We start from the raw sequence: 20,424 nt of genomic DNA on the forward strand, positions 1-20,424 counted from the left end.
ACGGTAGGGACAACACAAGGGCTAATACTCTTCATAATGAGGCCTTGGTCTAAGAGCTCTTGGATTTGCTTGACAATTTCAACGTTTTGTTGAGGAGTCATTTTATAGGCTGCCTTATTAAGTAAGGATGCTCCGGGAATGAAGTTTATTTGATGGCTTATGGTTCTTTTAGGAGGTAAGGTAGCTGGTTGTCCTTCACTTACTATACCTTTGAATGTCTTCAACAATTCTTGCACCTCTATTGGTAAAGCTTGTTGCTCTTTCTTGTCTTCCTCTTTGGGCTTCATCACAAGTGCAAACCCTATGCCTTCACCTTCCTCAAGTGTCTTTAACTGCTTTTCACTCACCAAAAGAACAATAGGACCTACTGCCCTTTTTTCACCTTCTTCAAAGATAGATTGAATCTTGAATGTGATTCCATCCTTCTTGAATGAATATGCATTCTTGGCTCCACCATGGATAGCTTGTCTATCTAATTTCCATGGTCTTCCTAATAGAAGATGACATGCATCCATGGGTAAGACATCACATAACACCTTGTCCTTATACCTCCCAATGGTAAAATCCACCCATGCTTGCTCATTAACAAGAACATTTTGTCCTTTGTTCAACCAAGTGACTCTATAAGGGTTGTTGTGAGGTATCCTCTACAATTTGAACTTGCTTACTGCCTCTTCTGACACAATGTTGTCTATAGACCCTGAATCAATGATCACTTTGTACACTTTATCCAAAATCTTGAATTTGATCCTAAAAATGGACCTTCTTTGGCTAGGATCTTCTCTGACCGGATCTTTGATCAAAGTTGTCCTTATCATCAAGTTGTCGCCTGCTTTTGATTCTAAGGCAACTTCTGAAGTCTTGCTACTTGAAGATAACTCACTCTTCTTTCACCACCATGTGACGATAACCCCTTCTCTGGACACCTACATGCTAGATGACCAAGATGGTTACAACGGTAACACTTCATCGTTGCAAAGTATGAGGAACCTCTACCTTGGCTACTAGATCTTCCTCTGGAGCCACTGTTTGATCCCCTTCCTCTATTGAATCCTCCTCTACTTCTGCCACTATCTTGCTGCTCAGTGAGTTTAGACTCTCCTTGTGTTCTTTGTTCATAACTTCTTCCACCAAAGCCTCCCCTGTGGCCTCTATTGTCTTTTCCTCTTCCTTGACTCCTATTATTACTTGAGTCATGTCTCCTTTTCAGTTTTTCCTCCACCTTAAGGGCAAGTTGAAAGGTTTGATGAACTATTTTTGGGCTCATTAAACTGATTTCTTCTTGGATGTTCCACCGTAGGCCATTTAGGTACCTAGCAACCTTTAGACTCTTCTCTTCTACCACATGAGATCTAAGGCTAAGTTTGTAAAACTCTTTGGTGTAGCTACTGACATCGAGATCTTTCTACCTTAAGTTTTGCCTCTTCCTATGAATTTGCACTTCATAGTCATCAGGGAGATAGACTTCTTTGATTTTGACTAACATCCCTTTCCAAGAAGAGATGGGTGTTTTGCCCACTTTCTTCCTCTCATCTTGTACAAATTGCCACCATGTGAGAGTAGCTCCTCTCATCCTAGACTTGGCTACCCTAACTCTTTGTGCTTCAGTTATGCATTCACACTCAAAGTGGTTCTCCATACCTTCTATCCATTTTAGGACCACTTCTGCTTCCATCTTGCCAGTGAACAATGGCAATCCTTCCAGTGACTTGCCACTCAAGGCCTTCAATGCCTTCAAGAAAGGTTCTTGCTCTAAGACAGGATCAAGTTTAGGTATCTTATCTACCTATTCCACTTCTTTACCCTTTCCTTCTACTCCTTCCACTTTTACATACACTTCTTCTACCTTGGTCTCAATATCACTAGGCTTACTCTCCAATCTTTCCAACTTTTCCTTCAAGAGTCTGTTCTCTTCCTCCTTATCTTCCACTTTTCTTTCCAATTCAACATTGGTCACCATGTTGTCTCCAACTGACTCTCCTGACAACAAGGACATCAACCTTACTAGCCCAAATCTTGTAGGCTCTGATACCAATTTGATAGAATTAACCTAGCCTACTCAACACCTTCTAAGTTGATGTTGCTCAATTCCACCAACTCACCAAGCCTAGTTGCTTTCTAGGCCTCCAAGTCCCTCTCAATCTCTTATAGGGATTGATTCTTGTCCCTACTAGGGTGTCTACTTCAGGTGTTTTGGTTAGGAACCCTATCAATTCACTGCGCTTCTCAGGTGCTCAATCCTGGCCTCATAGCCTCAACTTGTCATAATGACCCCCAATTGATGTGAGATGTTGTAGAGGTGTAATAAGGTCTTCTTACATGTTTTTAGTGCCTATGGAGTCCATCTGTGAATTGCAACCTTAATTTTTCGTACCGGTTTCACAATCTTGCTCGAAAAAGGGCTACAAGGAAATAGGCCTAATTAGGCCTCCAAGACCAGTTTTCTAGGGCTTGGAGGAAAACGAATCAAAGAACCCCCAAACAAGTTTAAATTTTCTTCAAAGATATGCCCATGCCTAATAGATTTTTGTGGTTTCAGGCCCTGGTCTGACCGTACAAGATATGAACCCCAAAATGAGGGTTTGTAGGGTTTTTAAGGGCTTTAACCAACAATGAGTAGGCAATTTGGGGTTTTGCTATTAAATGGATTCTTCGAGACTCCTCCTTGTACATACAAGTCTGCCCCAACCCCATGAACTCCTCCAAATTTAGAAACGGTGTTCTTTCATTCACCTCTGCACTCTTCAACACATTTTCACCTCTTCTTCTCTAGCCGGGTTGCTCCTGGACTTGCCTAGAATGAGGTGGCAGTCATATCCAAACACTTCTCCAACACTTGAACCTGCATATTTACATGTACAAGAGGTTTCCAACCATGCCCCAACTAGCCGTGATGGCAGCACGTGTGGGACTCGTGGGGTAACCATATTTACAAGAAAATGACTATTTACAAGCCAAAACTGGCTACTTGTGAATCAAATCACTTCAACAGTAGTAAATGCTAATTACAATGCTTGAAAATGAAAATCCTACTTTGCAACACACTACTGAATATCAATCCATCATTGGATTCACAGATTCAATCGATTAAACCTTCAAAGAATGCAAAAAATAATCAAAACAATGAAAAGTGCAGTCCAAAATCTTGTATTCTAATTATTTCTTTCAAAATCCAAGTACACCAACCTTGGTAAGCGTGCAAGAGGGAGTTTATATAGCTTTCCCACATGTTGAGTCCTTCCATGGCGTTGGGAAATTCCTAAATCCACCGCTAACCAATTTCAGGACAAAAGTTGTCATGACAACTTTTTACAACTTAATGATTTTTGCACTTTTGATCTCTCCCACCTAAGAGACCTATATTTAGTCATCACATATGACATTTAAAACATGTCTAAGGCCTATTTAACCCTCTCTAATGCTTTTTCCAACATTTGACACTTTTGACCAACAAAAAGGCCAAAAACTACTCAAAACACACTATTTACACGAAAATGTAAACCTAGGTAAAATGAACTCCACCTAGGCCTACATTGACCAATAACACACTCTTGGACCCTCCTGGAGTCCTTATTCCCTACTGACTTGGCTAGGGTCAGTACAAGCCAAAATTTGCAAAAACCAAGAAAGCTAGAACCTAGGTGCTCCTGCACCAATTTGATCTACTATATTGAAAGGAACACCAACTGATTTTAGAGGCCCCTTTGAGGCTACAAGGTCTACCTTTTCTCTTTGGATGACTTGGGCCTCCTCTTGCCTCTTGCTCCCTTGCATGGTATTTTGGCTTCTATCCTGGATAGCTATATTAGGCATTGGAGCTTGGGCTCATGTTGAAGGTGAGGCAACCTCCATGGCTCTCTTCTTTGACCTTGTATATTGTAGCATAGACTCGCCGTTTGTTTGGTTCATACCACAAAATTCTGCCTCTTGCCAATTGACAAAGGTAGAATCACCTTGAAAGTAAGCCTAAGTGCCAACACTAGACTGATTTGGGTCATATTGCTGGCCAGAGGTGGTTGTCTCATCTTGCACTACTAAGGCTTGGACAAACCCTCCATTTTAGCATGCACCCTGGTTGTGTGGTTGATTGCATGATTGACACCAATCTTGCTCCTGGGCGAGGTTGTTTTGCATTGGAACCATTGCTTTTGAGTTTCTTGCAGCTGTGGACTTCACACTGTTCAAAGGCCTGGAGTTGCTCCAATGGTTTTGCCTTTGAAAGGGTGGCCTATTCTGCTGATAGTTCTGATTTTGTGCTTGATAAGGTTTGCTATGCTGGGCTTGTTGCCTCAATAGTATCACCAACTCATTGCTAAATGTTTTCAATAGAGTCTTGACTTCATGGACCTCATTAGAGGATGTGGATGGTTGACCTGCAGGCGCCATGGGGATAGGGGCCAAGGTGGGTTGTTGAGTAGGAGCCTCTGGGAAGAGGGGCATTGGAGGCCTTGGAGCTATCTTCCTAGCCTGTATCAAACAATTTTATGCCCTTATAGCTATGTCATATGCACCCGGTAGAGAGACTCCACCCATTGACTGTATCATGATAGCTATATTGTTGTTGAAAGCTCTAAGATAATACAAGAAGGCATGATTTGGAGATGTCTTCACTAGAGCATGAATTCCATTCCATGTCTTATGGAATCTGAAAATGAAATCTCCTATGAACTCACGAGGTGCCCTCTTGATCGTATTCAACTGCTCTACAAGTGATAGATGATCACTTTTGTCTTCAAAATGGTTTCACAACCTCTCCTCCAATTCACCCCAATTATGAATGGAGCTAGATGGCAATCCTCTATACCACTGCAAAGCTTTTCCTTTCAAAGATGTGGCTAAGAGTCTGATAGCAACATCATCCTGAGTGACATTATGGACAGAGCAAATGTTCGCAATGTCTTGAATGTGCTCAATGGGCATAGTAGCTATTTCACCAGTGAAGTATGGTATACTCTTTAACACAACCATTGGTATATCATTCCATTGAGTCAAAATAAGAGGACTCCCTCCATTGAAGGTAACAAAAACCTGATTTCTTGCCATGTGAAACAATGGTCTATTGATATGAGTGGTGGGAGCCCTTGACAGTAATGGTATTGTAAATGGAGGGGTAGAATGAGACCTAAGAGATGGAGTGTTTACAACCTTGACCCCCCTTTCTGGTGACAATGAAGGTCTACCTCTCTGCCTTCTAGAGCCTAATGATGAGAGTTCTTCAAACTGGAAACTACCTCTAGAAGACGCCCTTGTATGAATTCTGGGCACGAAATCTGGAGTTGCAACAAGTCATGAACAAATAGTGGACCTGTGATCAGAGACTTCAGAACCTCAAGGTTTTTGGGTTTTAGACTTAAGCACTTCAGAAACTAGGGGTTTCGAACTTCTGGAGTTAGGCACTTCGAAACCTAGGGGTTCTGGACTTTCGGAGTTAATGACTTGGGAACCTGGGGGTTCCGGGGTTCTAGAGCTAAGAACTTGGCATGAATAAGAATTGGACTTGTGAATAGAGTCGCCAAGTGCTTGAGAGATGGCTGCCTCTAAAGGTCGAGACATTAAGAACAACACTGAATCCTTAGCATGTATATCTAAAGTCTGTCCCACAGAGTGTGCAAAAAACTCTTGTCACAAAAGATTTCGCCCTTGCCGAGCTATCAACTCCACAACCTCGTGAAACATGGAAACAACCCCGAAGTGTGAGACCTTGCGCAAGGGGGTTGAATCTTCGGAGAAGGCCAACTTCCTTCTCAATCCAAGTGTAGGTGTTGAACCAACTCAACACTTCAAATCTTACTCCTAAACCTATCCTAACAACTTGCAAAGGAAAAGGGAAGATAGAAATGCTTAAAATAAAAGGAGCCGATGCACCAAGATCAAAGATGTTTCTCTCCCCACTCGAAATGGCACAAAAAATCAATTGAAATACCCAAGAGATTCACAAACTTCAATTGCATGGATGACCCCAATGCATGTATGGAGGCTAGAACTTGCTGAATGCTAAGAGGGGAGAAGGTTTCCCACAAGTCACACTCATAAATAAATTAACACAACATATATGAGAGAAGAGCCACAAAACATACACCTATGATGAAGGTAAGGAAACATACACAACATGCATAAGTTGAAGGAAGACAAGAATGATAATTTCAATTCATTCAAAGGCCAATGGCCAAACTTACAGTTGCAGAAATGCAAAATATACAAATATTTAAGTGAAAGAGCATATAATAGCTCAAGCCGGCAGGGAGAGAACCCTTAACAATGAGGCATAACAACTTTATATAGAAAAACTAGTTGCAAGAGTTGTTGGAGCATTAAAAACCTTGAGTGTCAATCACACCATCTAGAAGTGTTGCAAGTCGAAAGGAAGTTGGGAAGACTTCGGAAGCACAAGCTGTCGAAGTTGGGGAGACAAGGAAGGAACTTCAGAACCTCAGGGTTCTGGAGTTCCGAGAAGGAGAAAGAAGAGGCAACAAGGGACTTCGGAACCTCAGGGTTTCGAAGCTCCGGGAAAAGAAAAGGGCAAGGGAAAGGAACTGGAAAAAGGGGCTAAGGAAGGAACATCAGAACCTCGGGGTTTCGGAGTTCCGGGGAAGGGAAGAAAGCGACAAAGGAATAGAACTTCGGAACCTCAGGGTTTCAAAGTTCTGAGAAAAGAAGAGAGAAGACAAAGGGAAGGAACTTTAGAACCTCGAGGTTTCGAGAAAAGAAAAGGGAAGGCAAAGGGAAGGAACTTCAGAACCTTCTGGGAAGGAGAAAAGAGAAGCTAAGGAAAGAACTTGCTCCAGACAAGACAACACTTCACACTTCCTAATTCCACTGCTTCTCTCTTTGATCAACTGGGGCAACGCTAGTCCATGGAACATATCTCTGATCGGTTCTCACTAATGGACCAAGGGTGTCATAAAATGACAAAAGTAACTTTCTTTTACTCCAACTTAGAAGAAAATTTATAAATATTTTCTTGGAATCAACATATTTTGTTAACCAAAAAACTTATATAAAATTAAAAATCCACCTTTCAATATTATATGCTCAACCATAACCAAACTCAACACAAATAAACCTCATCTAACATGCTAAAAAAATCCTCAAACTCTTTTTCATAAAACAAATATAAAATCTCATTGATTAAGTTGGAACCACCCTTACTAACTATAACAAACTTTATATTTTTAATAAAAGATTATTGATTACGTACGATCCATATCTCATTAAAATACTCAACTTTCATATAACACATCATTTCAAATAATTAACTTTACCATTATTAAAATGATAAAAGATCATCTCAATCATATAACCACCAAACACTCCATCTTAACCATTCAAGATAACAAATATCCTATCTCAACCATCAAAAGCCAACACCTCCCTCAACCATTAAACCTTTGAACTTATTCAAACTTTTATAGATGAAGATAACTCAAACCTTACGTATAAAACAAGGTAGCTCTGTCCACTTAAAACCAGGTATGGCAAGTGGTTGTAGTTACAAGGAATGCCAAATATTGCGTGTCCCCTAAGATAATAATAATATTAGGGTTAGGGTTGACTGAAGTACAAAATTACTGAAAAAAAAATATTAGAGGAAAGTTGTCCTTTTGTGCCGAGAGCAACTTAAGAGGTATATTTGTCGAGCAATAGGGTTAAGAAGGGGGGTTTAAAGAGGGCTTTAGGAGATTGTACTGAAATGTTTTTTTCATTACAGGAAGAAAGTGCACCGTTTAATTTACAGTTATTATTGTAGTCAGATTACCAAAAGAAAATTGCCAAGACCTGTATTACTCTGTTGTGGGTGAGAAGGGTTTTGGGCGGAATGGACAAGTCCAAGAGGGGGAAGAAAGAGGAGGAAGAGCACATTGACCGAGAACTGGTTCTCTCTATCGAGAAGTTGCAGGAAATCCAGGATGAGCTCGAGAAAGTATGTAATCAATTACCCATAACTAAAAAAAAAATGCTTTTTAAATTTATATCATTGATAAATACAAGTTTTTGTCAGTATTTCATTGAGAAACTGCAGGAAATCCAGGAGGAGCTTGAGAAATTGTGAAATCATAAACCCACCAGTAAAAAGAGTTTTTTTTGTCTTCGTTATTCTACTTTTTTGGGTTCGCTTTTTAAGCTGTAACAGTAATGGGGGTTTATTGGCAGCCATTATAAACAGATATTGGAAAAAAAAAAAAGGAGCTTGATTGAGCATTAGGTGGGAGATTGAATGTTTTTGTACGGGTAATCTCTTTGTTGCTCGATAGCCGCTCGAGGGTTTCCTTAGGATGTGAGAGAAGACTCATCAAGGGGTTTCAAGTTAGGGCTTTTACCTGTTTGAAGGGAGCCCTCTAATGTTGTTGTTCATTCTTTACCTATAGATATCATGCAACGTTTTATGTTGTTTGTTTCCAGTGCTTTACCCTTTTACATTTTATTTTTGTAATGAACTACGAGTCTGTGTCCTAGCGTAAGCTCCGTGACTCTGTACGCAGTAAGCTTGGATCACATTCTTAAGATTCGTGAACTTTAGGTTAAGCTCAGACCGCATTGTTAAGATTTGCAAAATTGGATTTTGATTTGATGTTAATCTGGCATCATAATTATTATCTCAATCTCTTGCCAAAATGACGGGGTGCCTGATTAAGGCATTGTATTTGAACTTAGGTCATATTTATGTACTACTTAGATGATTGGTGCGGTGCCGTTAGGAATTTGACCTTATTTAGTATCACCTGTAAATCTCATCTGATATATTTGGTTGCATCTGAATTTTTAGTCGCTTTCTCACTTCCCTCCTACTTTTACTGTATCGTTATGTTTTAGTTTTAGATTAAATGTAAGAAAAGAGACTTTTTTTAATGGAGTGGCATTTGGGGTTACAGATATTCACCAGTGCTACTAAACCAGACACCCTTATTGTGGTGGGGGATCTGAAATCTGGTTAATTCTACTATGAGTATCCCCCAGTACCGTTACTTGGGCCTAGTTATTATGGTGGTGGGGAGGGGGGTCGAACCTTGGGTGGTTCTTACTAAAATCCCTCATTACCATTATTCTTTAGACAATTTGTCTATAATTTTATATTAAACACATTTTAATTTATTAAATGTGTAAGCCAATAATGTTTGTGCAAACATGTGTTCCTTGATCGCAGTGGCTCTGATGTTTTTTTTAGCTCCTGTTGCCTGAAATTGGGGTTAAAAAGTTCCTTGTACAAAAGAGTTACTATATTATTGTAGGAGAGCTATATATCTACATAATAGAATGGTGAATGTCTAGAAAAATTGCCCTTTTTAAGACAAGATTTATGTAATCAACTTTTGCACAGAAATATTTTAATTCCTAAGTTTTCGTTTGGTTTAAGTATGATGGAACGGGTTACTCATTGCAATCTGAATCTACTTTTACAAATCATACCTAGAGTAACTGAAATTTAGAAGAATGCAAAGGGGAAAAGTTTCATAAGCATGGACTGATGAAATACACTGCTTTCAAGCTTTTGCTAACAAACTGACTACACTTGGCGCTATGCAGGTTGGCCAATCGCTACTTGTTATGGTTGCATCTAATTTGTATAGATTCAACCTATGATTATCCATACATGTCATAAATACATTCATGTGCATGTGTAACCATTTATTTATATGTGGACGGATAGAATATACATTTGTACTGATATGTGTGTAAAGTGATACCATTTGAGTGTAAAACATATTTCCAAACTTGAGGATAAATAAGTGATGCATGAGAGAATTTCTGGCCCTCTCTATGTAATGGGAAAATGGTATTTATCCAGTGATTACCCTAGTTTTGGCAACCAGTGATCGCAATATATCTACAGATTTTGTGGACGATGGGGATATTTATCAGAATGATACATAAAAATTAATATTTAAGTTTAAGTAGTGGATACAAATAAATTTGAAGTACCTTTTGATAACCTGAATAAACTTTTAGAGAAACTGAAATTTTAAAAAATGTGAATGTTTAGATATATCGACAAAAATCGTAAACTTGAGCCCAAACAACATATATAATTTGAAAACTTCTCAATATTGAAAGTGAGAAATCCTGTAGGTGTATGGTCAATACCAATCTGAAATGGATTCAATTATGATGTTGGCGAATTTATCTTACTTGGTGTAAGTTTGAACTGTTGAATGTATATCCTCTGGAAAGCATATGATAAAGGTCTCTTCTTGTAGGAAACTTCCCGTGGTTTAGTAGTTTATTGTTGATTTAAGCTTCAACTAGAACAATACTCATAGCTGGCATCTGAATAAAACCTTTGATTACCACCAATAAGATTAGATTGTTAGTTTGCTTTTACATTCAATTGGTTCCCAACATTCATAAATGAATGTGTTTTATTTCTTGCGTCTAACCAGTTATGCTTTTCTGTCTACATTCTAACTTTTGTGTATCTGGGCTCTGGGGATGTGCCCCAGATAACACTGTATAATTTATTACTGTTATCTGTTCTGAATTTTTTGTTAAATGTGGTTCACATTTCTTATAGGCCCTTCTTACTGTGTCTTTGGATTGTACTTGGATTTATTTGAACACTTATATGTATCTAATTTTTACTGAATTTTTTGTTAGATGTGGTTCACATTTCTTATAGGCCCTTCTTACTGTGTCTTTGGATTGTACTTGGATTTATTTGAACACTTATATGTATCTAATTTTTAATTCATGGGTTAATGAATGCTATAGCTGTGGTTGGTTGATAGAGGTAACTTGAAGTGGGAGGTGTGCGTCCATTAACTGAGTAGAGTTTTTAAATGTTTGTCACAGTAATGTGAATTTCTGATGCCTCTTTAAATCTACAAGGAAGTGATACCCCTTGAACAGTTACATTAGCTGAGGGAACATAAGCAACCCTTCTGTTGCTCAATGCTCAATTTTCTAGTGAGGTCATCTTAGGGATATTGAAGAGTAGATCTCTTTCAGTTCTCTTTATATCTACTTTAGGTTCAGGTCAGTCAACCATATCTACTCTAGGTTCAGATCATACAACAATATGCATTTTTCTTTCTTCTCTTATGCTATATAGGAGTGGAATATCATAGACCAGAAATTTTGCTTAGTGATTCCCTATGTTACAGGGTTTGCCAATTTTACTTTATGAAGTTCAAAACACAGGGAATTAAAGAAAAACTAAGAGAATTGTTTCAATTCAAATTTTTTTTAATCCAGTTTAGGTTCAGAGGGGACGGGGGCTGGGATGGACCTAGATTCAGCCAAAGTATTTTTCTGACTTTCTTAATTGTATTTTGTGTCTGAGAAGCTCTGATATGTTAACATGTGCATTGTTATCTGCAATGCAAGCAATAGCAATGGGCAATAGTGCAATGGGCAATAGTGACAAATAGTGGATGAATCTGCAGGGTGCAGCAAAGAAGAGCCATTTATATTTCAAAGCAAGTTGAGATTTAAGTTTTGACCATGGGGGGTTTGTGGTGCAGATCTGGTTCTCTGCTGTAGATGCAAGGGAAGAGCTATGGGATATTTAAAAAGTTTCATTAGTGTCACTGTCTTTATATACTTTTCAGGCATGGTTGAGTGTTTTAAGCAAAATTTCAGTTTTTAGTTGTTGTGCCCTTCATAATTTGGTTGTCATGCGCCCTTCATAATTTGGTTGTCATGCATTTCTTAGTTTATGGTTAGGCATGATAAAAGGGTCAAAACACAAATATAGTTGCCTTAATTTTTCCTTTTCTTTGATTCTATTTGAGCTCTCTGTTAACATTTTTCTATTCACAATTTTTCTTGTTTATATATTTTACCAATTATATATTAATATATATAGATTTTAATATATTAATGTAGGTATTATAAGTATTTCTATATATTTTTATCTATTTAATATGTTTTAAATTATATATTTGAATAATTTTGATACAATAAATTAAAAATATTTAAATTAGATTTTAGAGTAGGTGAATTACTGAATTTAATCATGATTTTCTTTAGCAATTTTATTTTTGCCAAACTTGATTCGAAATTTTCTTTGTTGAACATGAACCTTGTGGTATAGAGTGGTTCTATAATAATGGCCTTCTTTTTGAAATGTTTATATATTTTTCTTTTGCTTTAGCTGGTTGGATTTTCCTTTGCCTGTAAAGAAATGCTTTCTTGAATACCTTCTCTTTTTTTGAGGAAATTCTTTTTTGGTGAATTATAGGATGTTTCTGCCCTTGTCGTCTTTTATCTGAACTATATCAGTTCTTCCTCATGATTTTATTATTTTTATTGCTAGCATTTTAAACATTTAACAGCTCTGATTCTTGTGTACATTTTCATCAATCTTCACATACATCTTTTTAATCTGGGTGTTTGTCCTCTTCATTTCTTGCATACACGAACATAAGTTTAGTTCAGGCTTTAATTTCAATATTCATGTTTTTGGGCTTTGCACATCATTAATGTTAGTTTGAGCCATTTATCTGAAGTAGGGGTCTTTACTTCCCATAGATTCCCCCCTTCTATGATCTGATGTATCTTTTTTTGTGGTTTGGTTTCTTTTGTTTTTTGTGTCTACATTATTTGCTTTATATTTCATGTGTTTATTTCACAAGCCACTTCAAATGACTTAAAAGTGGTGGTATCTGATCCACTTTTAGGGTTAGTTGTGAAAGATATTTGTCCTCGAAAGTCCTTCAAATTATAGGTCTCTAGTATCCCGTTGGAATATTTTGGTGTGATTAGGAAAGTAAATGAAATGAAAAAAAAGTATTGTAGTGCAAATCCCATTGGTGACACGATTCCTATTACTCTTGATAATAGTTTTTATTCTAAAATCAAATTAGGGCTAAAATCACTCTTGATAATAGTTATGGGTCCTAATAGAATTGATATTGTTGCGATGTCAAGTAGGAGTGAAAGCAGGGTTGGGAGTGGTTGGAACATCCATAGTCTAGCTTTATGGTATCGTGGATGTCAAGGATGGACTCAAGGCCATTTGATGTTTTTGGGAGAACCCATGGTGAAGAATAAATGTGATCAATTGCCTTGTAAATTATACCATTGGAAGAAAATGATCCCTTCTTGTGCTTACTGGGAAAATGGCAGTATGTGTTTTGACCCTCTTATTTGTAGACTCCATCGATGTAGAACTAGACTACAATTACAAATATTGGAATTGTGTATAATAGGTTCATATGTTTCAGGATTCTCGAGACTTCTTGGCAAGTTTGTATATCTGATGTTTCTTGAAGTTTTCTAATGGTAGCCATTGAATGAGTGTAGACCTCTGTCAATAGAAACGAACACTGACTTCTATGTGTGTGCCTTTTGAGTCTATCTTTTGACTGATTAGTTTTTGAAAAATTGTCAGCCCATGCTCACATTATTCATGCTACTTGGTTTTCACATCCAACTTTTCAAAGATCTTATTCAACTGTCATTTAATTTATTTGAAAGTAAGCTATGACATTTTGTGTAAACAAGTAAAAAGGTTTCTTCTTGTATCATGAAGAAGGAAATGAAATAATACTTTTAAATAAAAGCAACAAAACAGCATATATATGCTTAATTACACATGAATAAATGCTAAGATATTGGGTTTGCTGATGGTAGGGCTTTTACTTGATTTGAATGGGTTTGGATTTGGATTTGAGCTTGTTCACGATTGGGTATGGGTAGGGTTCATAGAGTTTCAAACCCAAAATAAGCCGAAAAAAATGTTTGCGATGGAGGGAAATTTTAGAATTTCAATTGGCATGTCAAGCAGCCACATCATCAGTCCAAATGATGATTGTGCACACAGATTTCTAGACCACAACTCGAACAAGTTCAATTTCTCTATCTTCATTTCCTTGTTATCACCCAACAACATAGAAATCTGGAGCGCCAAAAAAAAACGATCGGCTGGGAGAACAAGCCAGGCTTATGCATATAATGTGCAAGGTCATTTGGCTCTTTTAAATTTATTGATTTAACAAATAAATACATTTATAAAATTATATATATTTTAATTAGTTAATTTATCATACAAATGCGTATTTTACATTAAATATATATTGATATTATTAATTATATCTGTATCAATGTGTTGGGTATGGAAGGAAGTTTTTTTTAGTGTGGTTTTTTTTGGGCAGACATAGGTTGGAATTTGATTGTAGTAAGTTGATTCTATCTGCGCTCTCCTTTATAGTAATGCACATCTTTCCAATTGTATATCTAAAGACTATTGTTCAAATTTACTTATAGGTTCATTTGGTCAATTTATTATTGTGTATGCCATAGATTGCAATTTGGTCAATTTATTCTTGTGTATGCCATAGATTGCAAATTCTGTGAGCACTCTTTGAATTGTTGAGTACTCTCTCTTTTATGCTGCACAAGTTTTTATGCTGGTCAAAAATTAAAATGCCTTTTTTTTTGCTATAAAACCATGCATATTCTCTTTTGAGATGACAATTGATAATTTAATACATTTTGTAATTGAAACTTGCAAAAAATTTATAGTTTTTTAAGAAATTTTTAATTTTAGTACTTTCTAATTTTAATTTTGGGCTTGCTGAGTACTTTCTGAGTTAAAGTATGTGGACCATGGTGTATGTGTTAAAGTGGCTTCTATTTTATTAATTTATAAAAAGCTTTAAATCCTTAAACAAATCTCTATATTTCATGGTTTTTTCGATTTAGAGCTTGCCCAAGGAAAAGCATTCCATACTGGCATACTTAAGTAGCAACTTAGAAAAATGACTTTCACAATTTGGTAATGATATTAATTTCAGTTTTTCGTTAAAAGAGAGATTGTATTTGGCAGATCTTGCAAGGCCTTGAAAATTTTGTTGTTTCAATGGCAGTTTGTTTAACTTCTGTATAGAATGTCTAATGCAATGCTCTTTATCCAGAAAGTAATTAGATTTTTCCTCTCAAAGAAATTGGGATTCAATCACAAGAAATAAATTATAGATGTTGTTTTCTTAAGCCATTATAATTTATCAGAAAAAACATTGTACTCTTTTGTTCTCGAGAATAGAACATTAATTGGCATCTTATGGCTAACTAGCCTCCCTTTTATGAAAATTGTGTCTCTTAATTTATGTTGATCATTGGGTCTTTGTGATTACATAGCACTAGTTATTATTTAAGTTACCCGGGTTTGGGTTTGCAGGTTTGGTTTGTGGGTTCAATCAAAATTGTTTTAGGGATTGGGTCCAATTTGGGTTTGTTCATACAAAAACATAAAAATGTTACATATATAATACTTATCTTTGATATAATAAATAAATATAGTAAAATATTACACATATAAGATTTTTTTGGATAAATAATAAAAAATATATGTAATATCTATTTCAATTTGTATAGAAATAAATAAAAAATAAAGAAGTATACTATATAAAAAATACAATATAATTTATATTAATATTAATAATAATATATAAAATAAGTATAAAAATACTAATTATATTAATTATTAATACATTAATATTTATCATTAGTAATTTATTAGTACTAATATTGATGTATTAATATTTATATATTTATATTAGTAATTATAACTTAGAATAGTATTCATGTGTAATATTGTATTATTTAAAAAAAAATTAACATTGATTATTTATTTATGATTGGTCGTCACCTCTTTATGTATATATTATTGGCATATCAAATAAAATATGTTTGACCTAGTTTAGCATTCAAGCATTAATGCGAATGCTTGAATATTTATTTGCAACTTTTATGTATGTGCTTTCAATGCTTCTTTGATGTGCAGTTTTGTAAAGAACCATTACCCATGCTGTGTCATTTTTGAGTTATGTATTTTTGTTTGATCATAGGAGTATGGCAACCACCTAAAGATTGACAATCTCTAGCGCTCAAAACGAACCCAGGAGTGTCATTAATCGGAATGTACTATGAACAATTGTCAAAATTCTTTGTGGGTAATCTTGGGTTTGCCTGGGACAAACCCACAGGCTAAATTGTGAACCCTGGCCACTCCCTCGCTCACACTCAACCAGCATCTGAACTTGAAATGGATTGTACCCAAACTAGTAAGGTAACAGGGATGAACTGATAACAGAGGTTATTATGATCACTAGACTTGCCTTTTTCTAATTGTTGAGCATTCTTATGCTAGATCAAGAATTGAAGGCAAGCTATCCAAGCTGGTTGCTATGTTTATTGAGCTTCTTATGTTTCCCAAAGAGCGTGTCTAATTATGAAATGAAATTAAAAAAACATGAAAGAGGATGTGAGCCCACCATTGCTTTATATAAAAATGTGTTGGACTATGTGGATTTTTCACCCTATGATCTGAATTGCTAGATTTTTCTTTTTCTAAGCTTCATTTTTACTTACTAATATATTGTGTTTTTTGGAATAAAACCTTGTTAACCTTCGTGAAGTTGAATACATCTTGTCTAATTCATGACTTCTTCGTTGTATTTGTCTAGGTTAATGAGGAGGCAAGTGATAAAGTGCTAGAGGTGGAACAGAAATATAATGAGATACGGCGGCCTTATTATGCCAAACGCAATGAAGTCATTCAGACAATTCCTGATTTTTGGCTCACTGCAGTATGTTTTTCCTTTTTCATTAGCTAAGTTTGTTTCCTGGATTGTGCAATCCATTGTCATATGTATCAAAGGAATTGTTGATAAAACTATTGAAACTTACCTTTTATTGTTGTTAACCACTTCAATTTACAGTTTCTGAGCCACCCTGCTTTAGGTGACCTACTAACTGAAGAAGATCAAAAGGTTGCGTGTCATTATCTTTTTGAAATCATTTCACCATTTCATTTATATAATTTTATGTAGTTTCCTTTTTTTTTTGTTTAAGACTGAATCTCTGATGTTGTGTGATTGATAATTTATGTTAGAATGTAATTTGTTCAGGTTTTCAAATATTTGCAATCTCTTGATGTTGAAGACTTTAAAGATGTTAAATCTGGGTACTCCATCTCATTCGTAAGTATTGCAAGTTAAATATGCTGTTATTGAAGTTGATAATTTCAGTGTCGTTTGGTTGTATTTCATTCAGATTTATTGTAATTTTATATTGGTGAATGGTTATGCTTTTGATGTTCCAGACATTCCGCCCTAATCCTTATTTTGAAGATACAAAGCTGGTTAAGGTGTTTTCTTTCTCTGATGAAGGAACAACAAAAATATCCGGCACCACTGTAAAGTGGAAAGATGGAATGGTAACCACTTTCCTAATTTGACACATGTTTTCATAACGATAAATATAAAGCGTTGATCATATATTCTACCGTATGATTTATTTCTCCTTCTGTTTTTCTATTTAGTGCTACATGGTTATGTTTATTTACTGCAGGATGTGACAAATGGGATTAGTCCAGAAAAGGAAGGGAATAAGAGATCTTTTCAAGAAGAAAGGTTTGTGCTGCAGTACCACAGAAATGCAATGTTTGGTTTTGAAACTTGTTATATTGGGGCTCACTGAATATTTGATTTTTTTGATGCAATACATCTGTTTGGTATTCATCCAAGCATTGTGTTGAAAATCTTAATTTTCCATATCAATGGTGCAGCTTCTTTACATGGTTTAGCGAAACAGAGCAAAAGGACCCTTCAGATGGTATACATGACGAGGTTTGAATAAGCACCCTTAACAATAATTTTTTATTTGTTTAAGACTTGTGTCTAAATTTAACTATTTCATCTTAGTTGTGATTGGTAGTTCTTGATCACATGGTTTTTAGAGTAAACACACTGTTGATCTTGAGGCTAGTAGGTAGAACTATGTCAGCACTTGTTTTTAACTATTTGTATAGTTCTACTTCTACTTTTGTTCTTATAAGGATGAGTTCAAAATGCTCTATTGGTTTAGTTCCATTGCAGGCAAGGGTGTCTTTGTAGGTATTTATGGTTTTTATGGACTCTTTGATTGTATGCTAGGCAGTTTTCTATTTGTATACGTCAAGGTGATGAAAGACACTAGCATTTTACAAGCTCCAATCTTTTAACCTTCCAACTTTTGAGTGATTTTGTTTTTCTTCCTACATAGATGTAAACTGTTAACCTTATTTTAAGTTTTTCTAATTTATGAATTTTTGTTATTTGCACCGCATAATTTTTTTTAATTATTTTTCTTGTGGATTCCACCAATTGTTTCTAAAGTTCTTCTCATAGTCAATATGTTTTGTTTGCAACTCACAGACTATAGCGAACATGAGTGTTAGAAAATGATGATCATTCATGTTACTTCCAGATAAAATTTGTTTGTGCATTAAAATTACCCTTGGGCTTTGATACTTTTTATTGGGTTTGTATTTACTGATGACGGAACACCAATTTGTAATTCTATTATGCTGTATTCAGTTGTAGTTAAGCAGGATGTTTATAACTTACAATTTAACTTAATCATTTGCTGATAACTGTATTGATATTTGATTTATCTGTTATTAGAACTCTCTGTTTGCTGGGGTATCATGTGTCTTGTTTAGTATCTTTTCTTCATTTCTAACATTATCTGTGGGCTATAAGAGTAGTATTTACTGAACAGATAACTGTATGATTAATATGTGTTAAGATTTCTCTTTGCTATGCGGCTTGTTTAATATCTTATCTTTATCTCTAACAGGTGGCTGAAATAATTAAGGAAGATTTGTGGCCAAATCCCTTAAAGTATTTCAACAATGTGAGTATCTAACATTAATGTGAGTTTTTGTAGTAGTAGTTTGATTATTGTCTTATAATCTGCAAAAATTGACAGGAAGCTGATGAAGAGTATGATGATGGTGAAGATGAAGATGATGACGGTGAAGACGAGGATCCTGTAAGTATTACTGTTAAGGGTAGAACCACCTTTGATTTTCTTTTGTAGAAAGGGAATTGTGCATTACATTTGTGTTATTTTTGGAGTGTTTTTGAGTCTTGTACAGGATTCTCTAAGTTCTGCTGTTGAGGGTAGATCCCCCTTTGAATTTCTTTTGTAGAAAGGGAAATGTGCATAATTTTTGGAATTTTTTTTTAGTCTTATACACAATGTGTATTATGGGAACCCCCTTTGAATTTCTTTTGTAGAAAGGGAATTGTGCATAATTTTTGGAATGTTTTTTTAGTCTTATACACAATGTGTATTATGGGAAATGTCAAGTCATTTCACATCATTTCGTGGATGGGTTTTGAGTTATAACAATAACCTTTTTTTCATGTTTTGAGAACTTTGTCTGATCTGTTTAAGCTTCTGTGATTGATCTTTACTTGAAAGGGAAAAAGCACTGATGGTCTTGATGAAGATGAGGAAGATCAAGAGGATGATGAAGATGAAGAGTGACAGCTTAGGGAGCAGTATGTCTGTCTGCATCTTTTTTTCGAGCCAAGTATTTTTTTCCTTGTGAAGGTTGAGTGGTTGGAGAAAAACCTCACACCATACAAGTTGGTATAGCTACAGTTGTAAATTTTTCTGTTTTTATACAGATGGTATTGGTATTGGGTTCAGGGTGAGAGTACACATTTGTTTTCTCTATTGTTTTGGTGGACTGTACAATTTAAGAAGGGCTGGCAATACCCTGAAAGTTGTCGTGCTACCTATGATGTGTATTCTCGAAAAGAATACAAGTAAATTATGTAGGGTACCGTAGCTGCATTTTTAGAAGTGCTGAAACTCTTCTTTCTCTGTTACATACACTGCTCTTTCTGCACTGATAATTTTTATCATCAGTTTAGTTTATGCTGTGTAGGATACTAGGATACATTCATGTATGAGGTTTTATATCACCAAAAAATTGTTGTCTTTGTTTTTGCTGGGATCTTGAAAGTAGATCCCTTTTAGAATTGGAGTTTGCATTGGTGCAATGGAAAACCTCAGTAACTTGAATGGCAAGAACACGAGAAATTACTTCATGGATTTCGAACTATGGAGAATATGATATTAGGTGAATACTCACAAGCATTAAATGGTGGAATTTCTCATTAGATTTTCCTTGTGTCTATAGATATATTATCCTAAATGTGTAATCGATTTATGATTAGGTTTTCTTTTGCGCAGTCCTGTGGATTGCATGATTGTTTTAACCAGATTAAGGTCTTTACTTCAGGTGTTTTATCATTTTTTGTCCAATCTGCAATGGTTAATACATTAGTATTTCATTATCATATGCATCAATGTCCCAAAACCCTTGTGAACAAAAATATTATGGGGGTTTATGAGCTGTGTTACCTGGGTACTGGCTTTACTGTGTTTTTTCAAGAGGCATGCGGAATTTTATATAGGTTGCGTGGTGCTTTTTTATTTCAAACACAGTGTTACTGCTCCAGATTTATAGCAAACATGACAGACACAAGTTCAACTGACCATTCATCCAATCTTCCTATCCTAGCATCATTCCTGACCTCTGGGATCAATGGAGTTTGTGTTAGTCTGAATAGAATGGGTTGGGATGATACCAAGGGTTTGAAGGAGATTTACAGCATGTGGGGTTTCTTACTGGGATTTATGAGTTCG

At 35.7% G+C, this 20,424-nt stretch overlaps 1 protein-coding gene across 1 annotated transcript; it reads left to right on the forward strand.

Moving 5' to 3' along the window:
- Positions 1–7,435: 7,435 nt before the first annotated feature.
- On the forward strand, positions 7,436–19,900 carry LOC131076893 (NAP1-related protein 2). The gene is made up of 10 exons (XM_058014239.2): positions 7,436–7,921; positions 16,404–16,526; positions 16,659–16,709; positions 16,848–16,919; positions 17,042–17,155; positions 17,290–17,351; positions 17,507–17,567; positions 18,559–18,615; positions 18,691–18,753; positions 19,189–19,900. The coding sequence occupies exons 1-10, from the start codon at positions 7,817–7,819 to the stop codon at positions 19,252–19,254; spliced, it is 774 nt and encodes a 257-aa protein (XP_057870222.1). The 5' UTR covers positions 7,436–7,816; the 3' UTR covers positions 19,255–19,900.
- Positions 19,901–20,424: the final 524 nt, after the last annotated feature.

The sequence above is a fragment of the Cryptomeria japonica genome, chromosome 10 (genome assembly GCF_030272615.1).
Source record: "Cryptomeria japonica chromosome 10, Sugi_1.0, whole genome shotgun sequence".
NCBI lineage: Eukaryota > Viridiplantae > Streptophyta > Pinopsida > Cupressales > Cupressaceae > Cryptomeria > Cryptomeria japonica.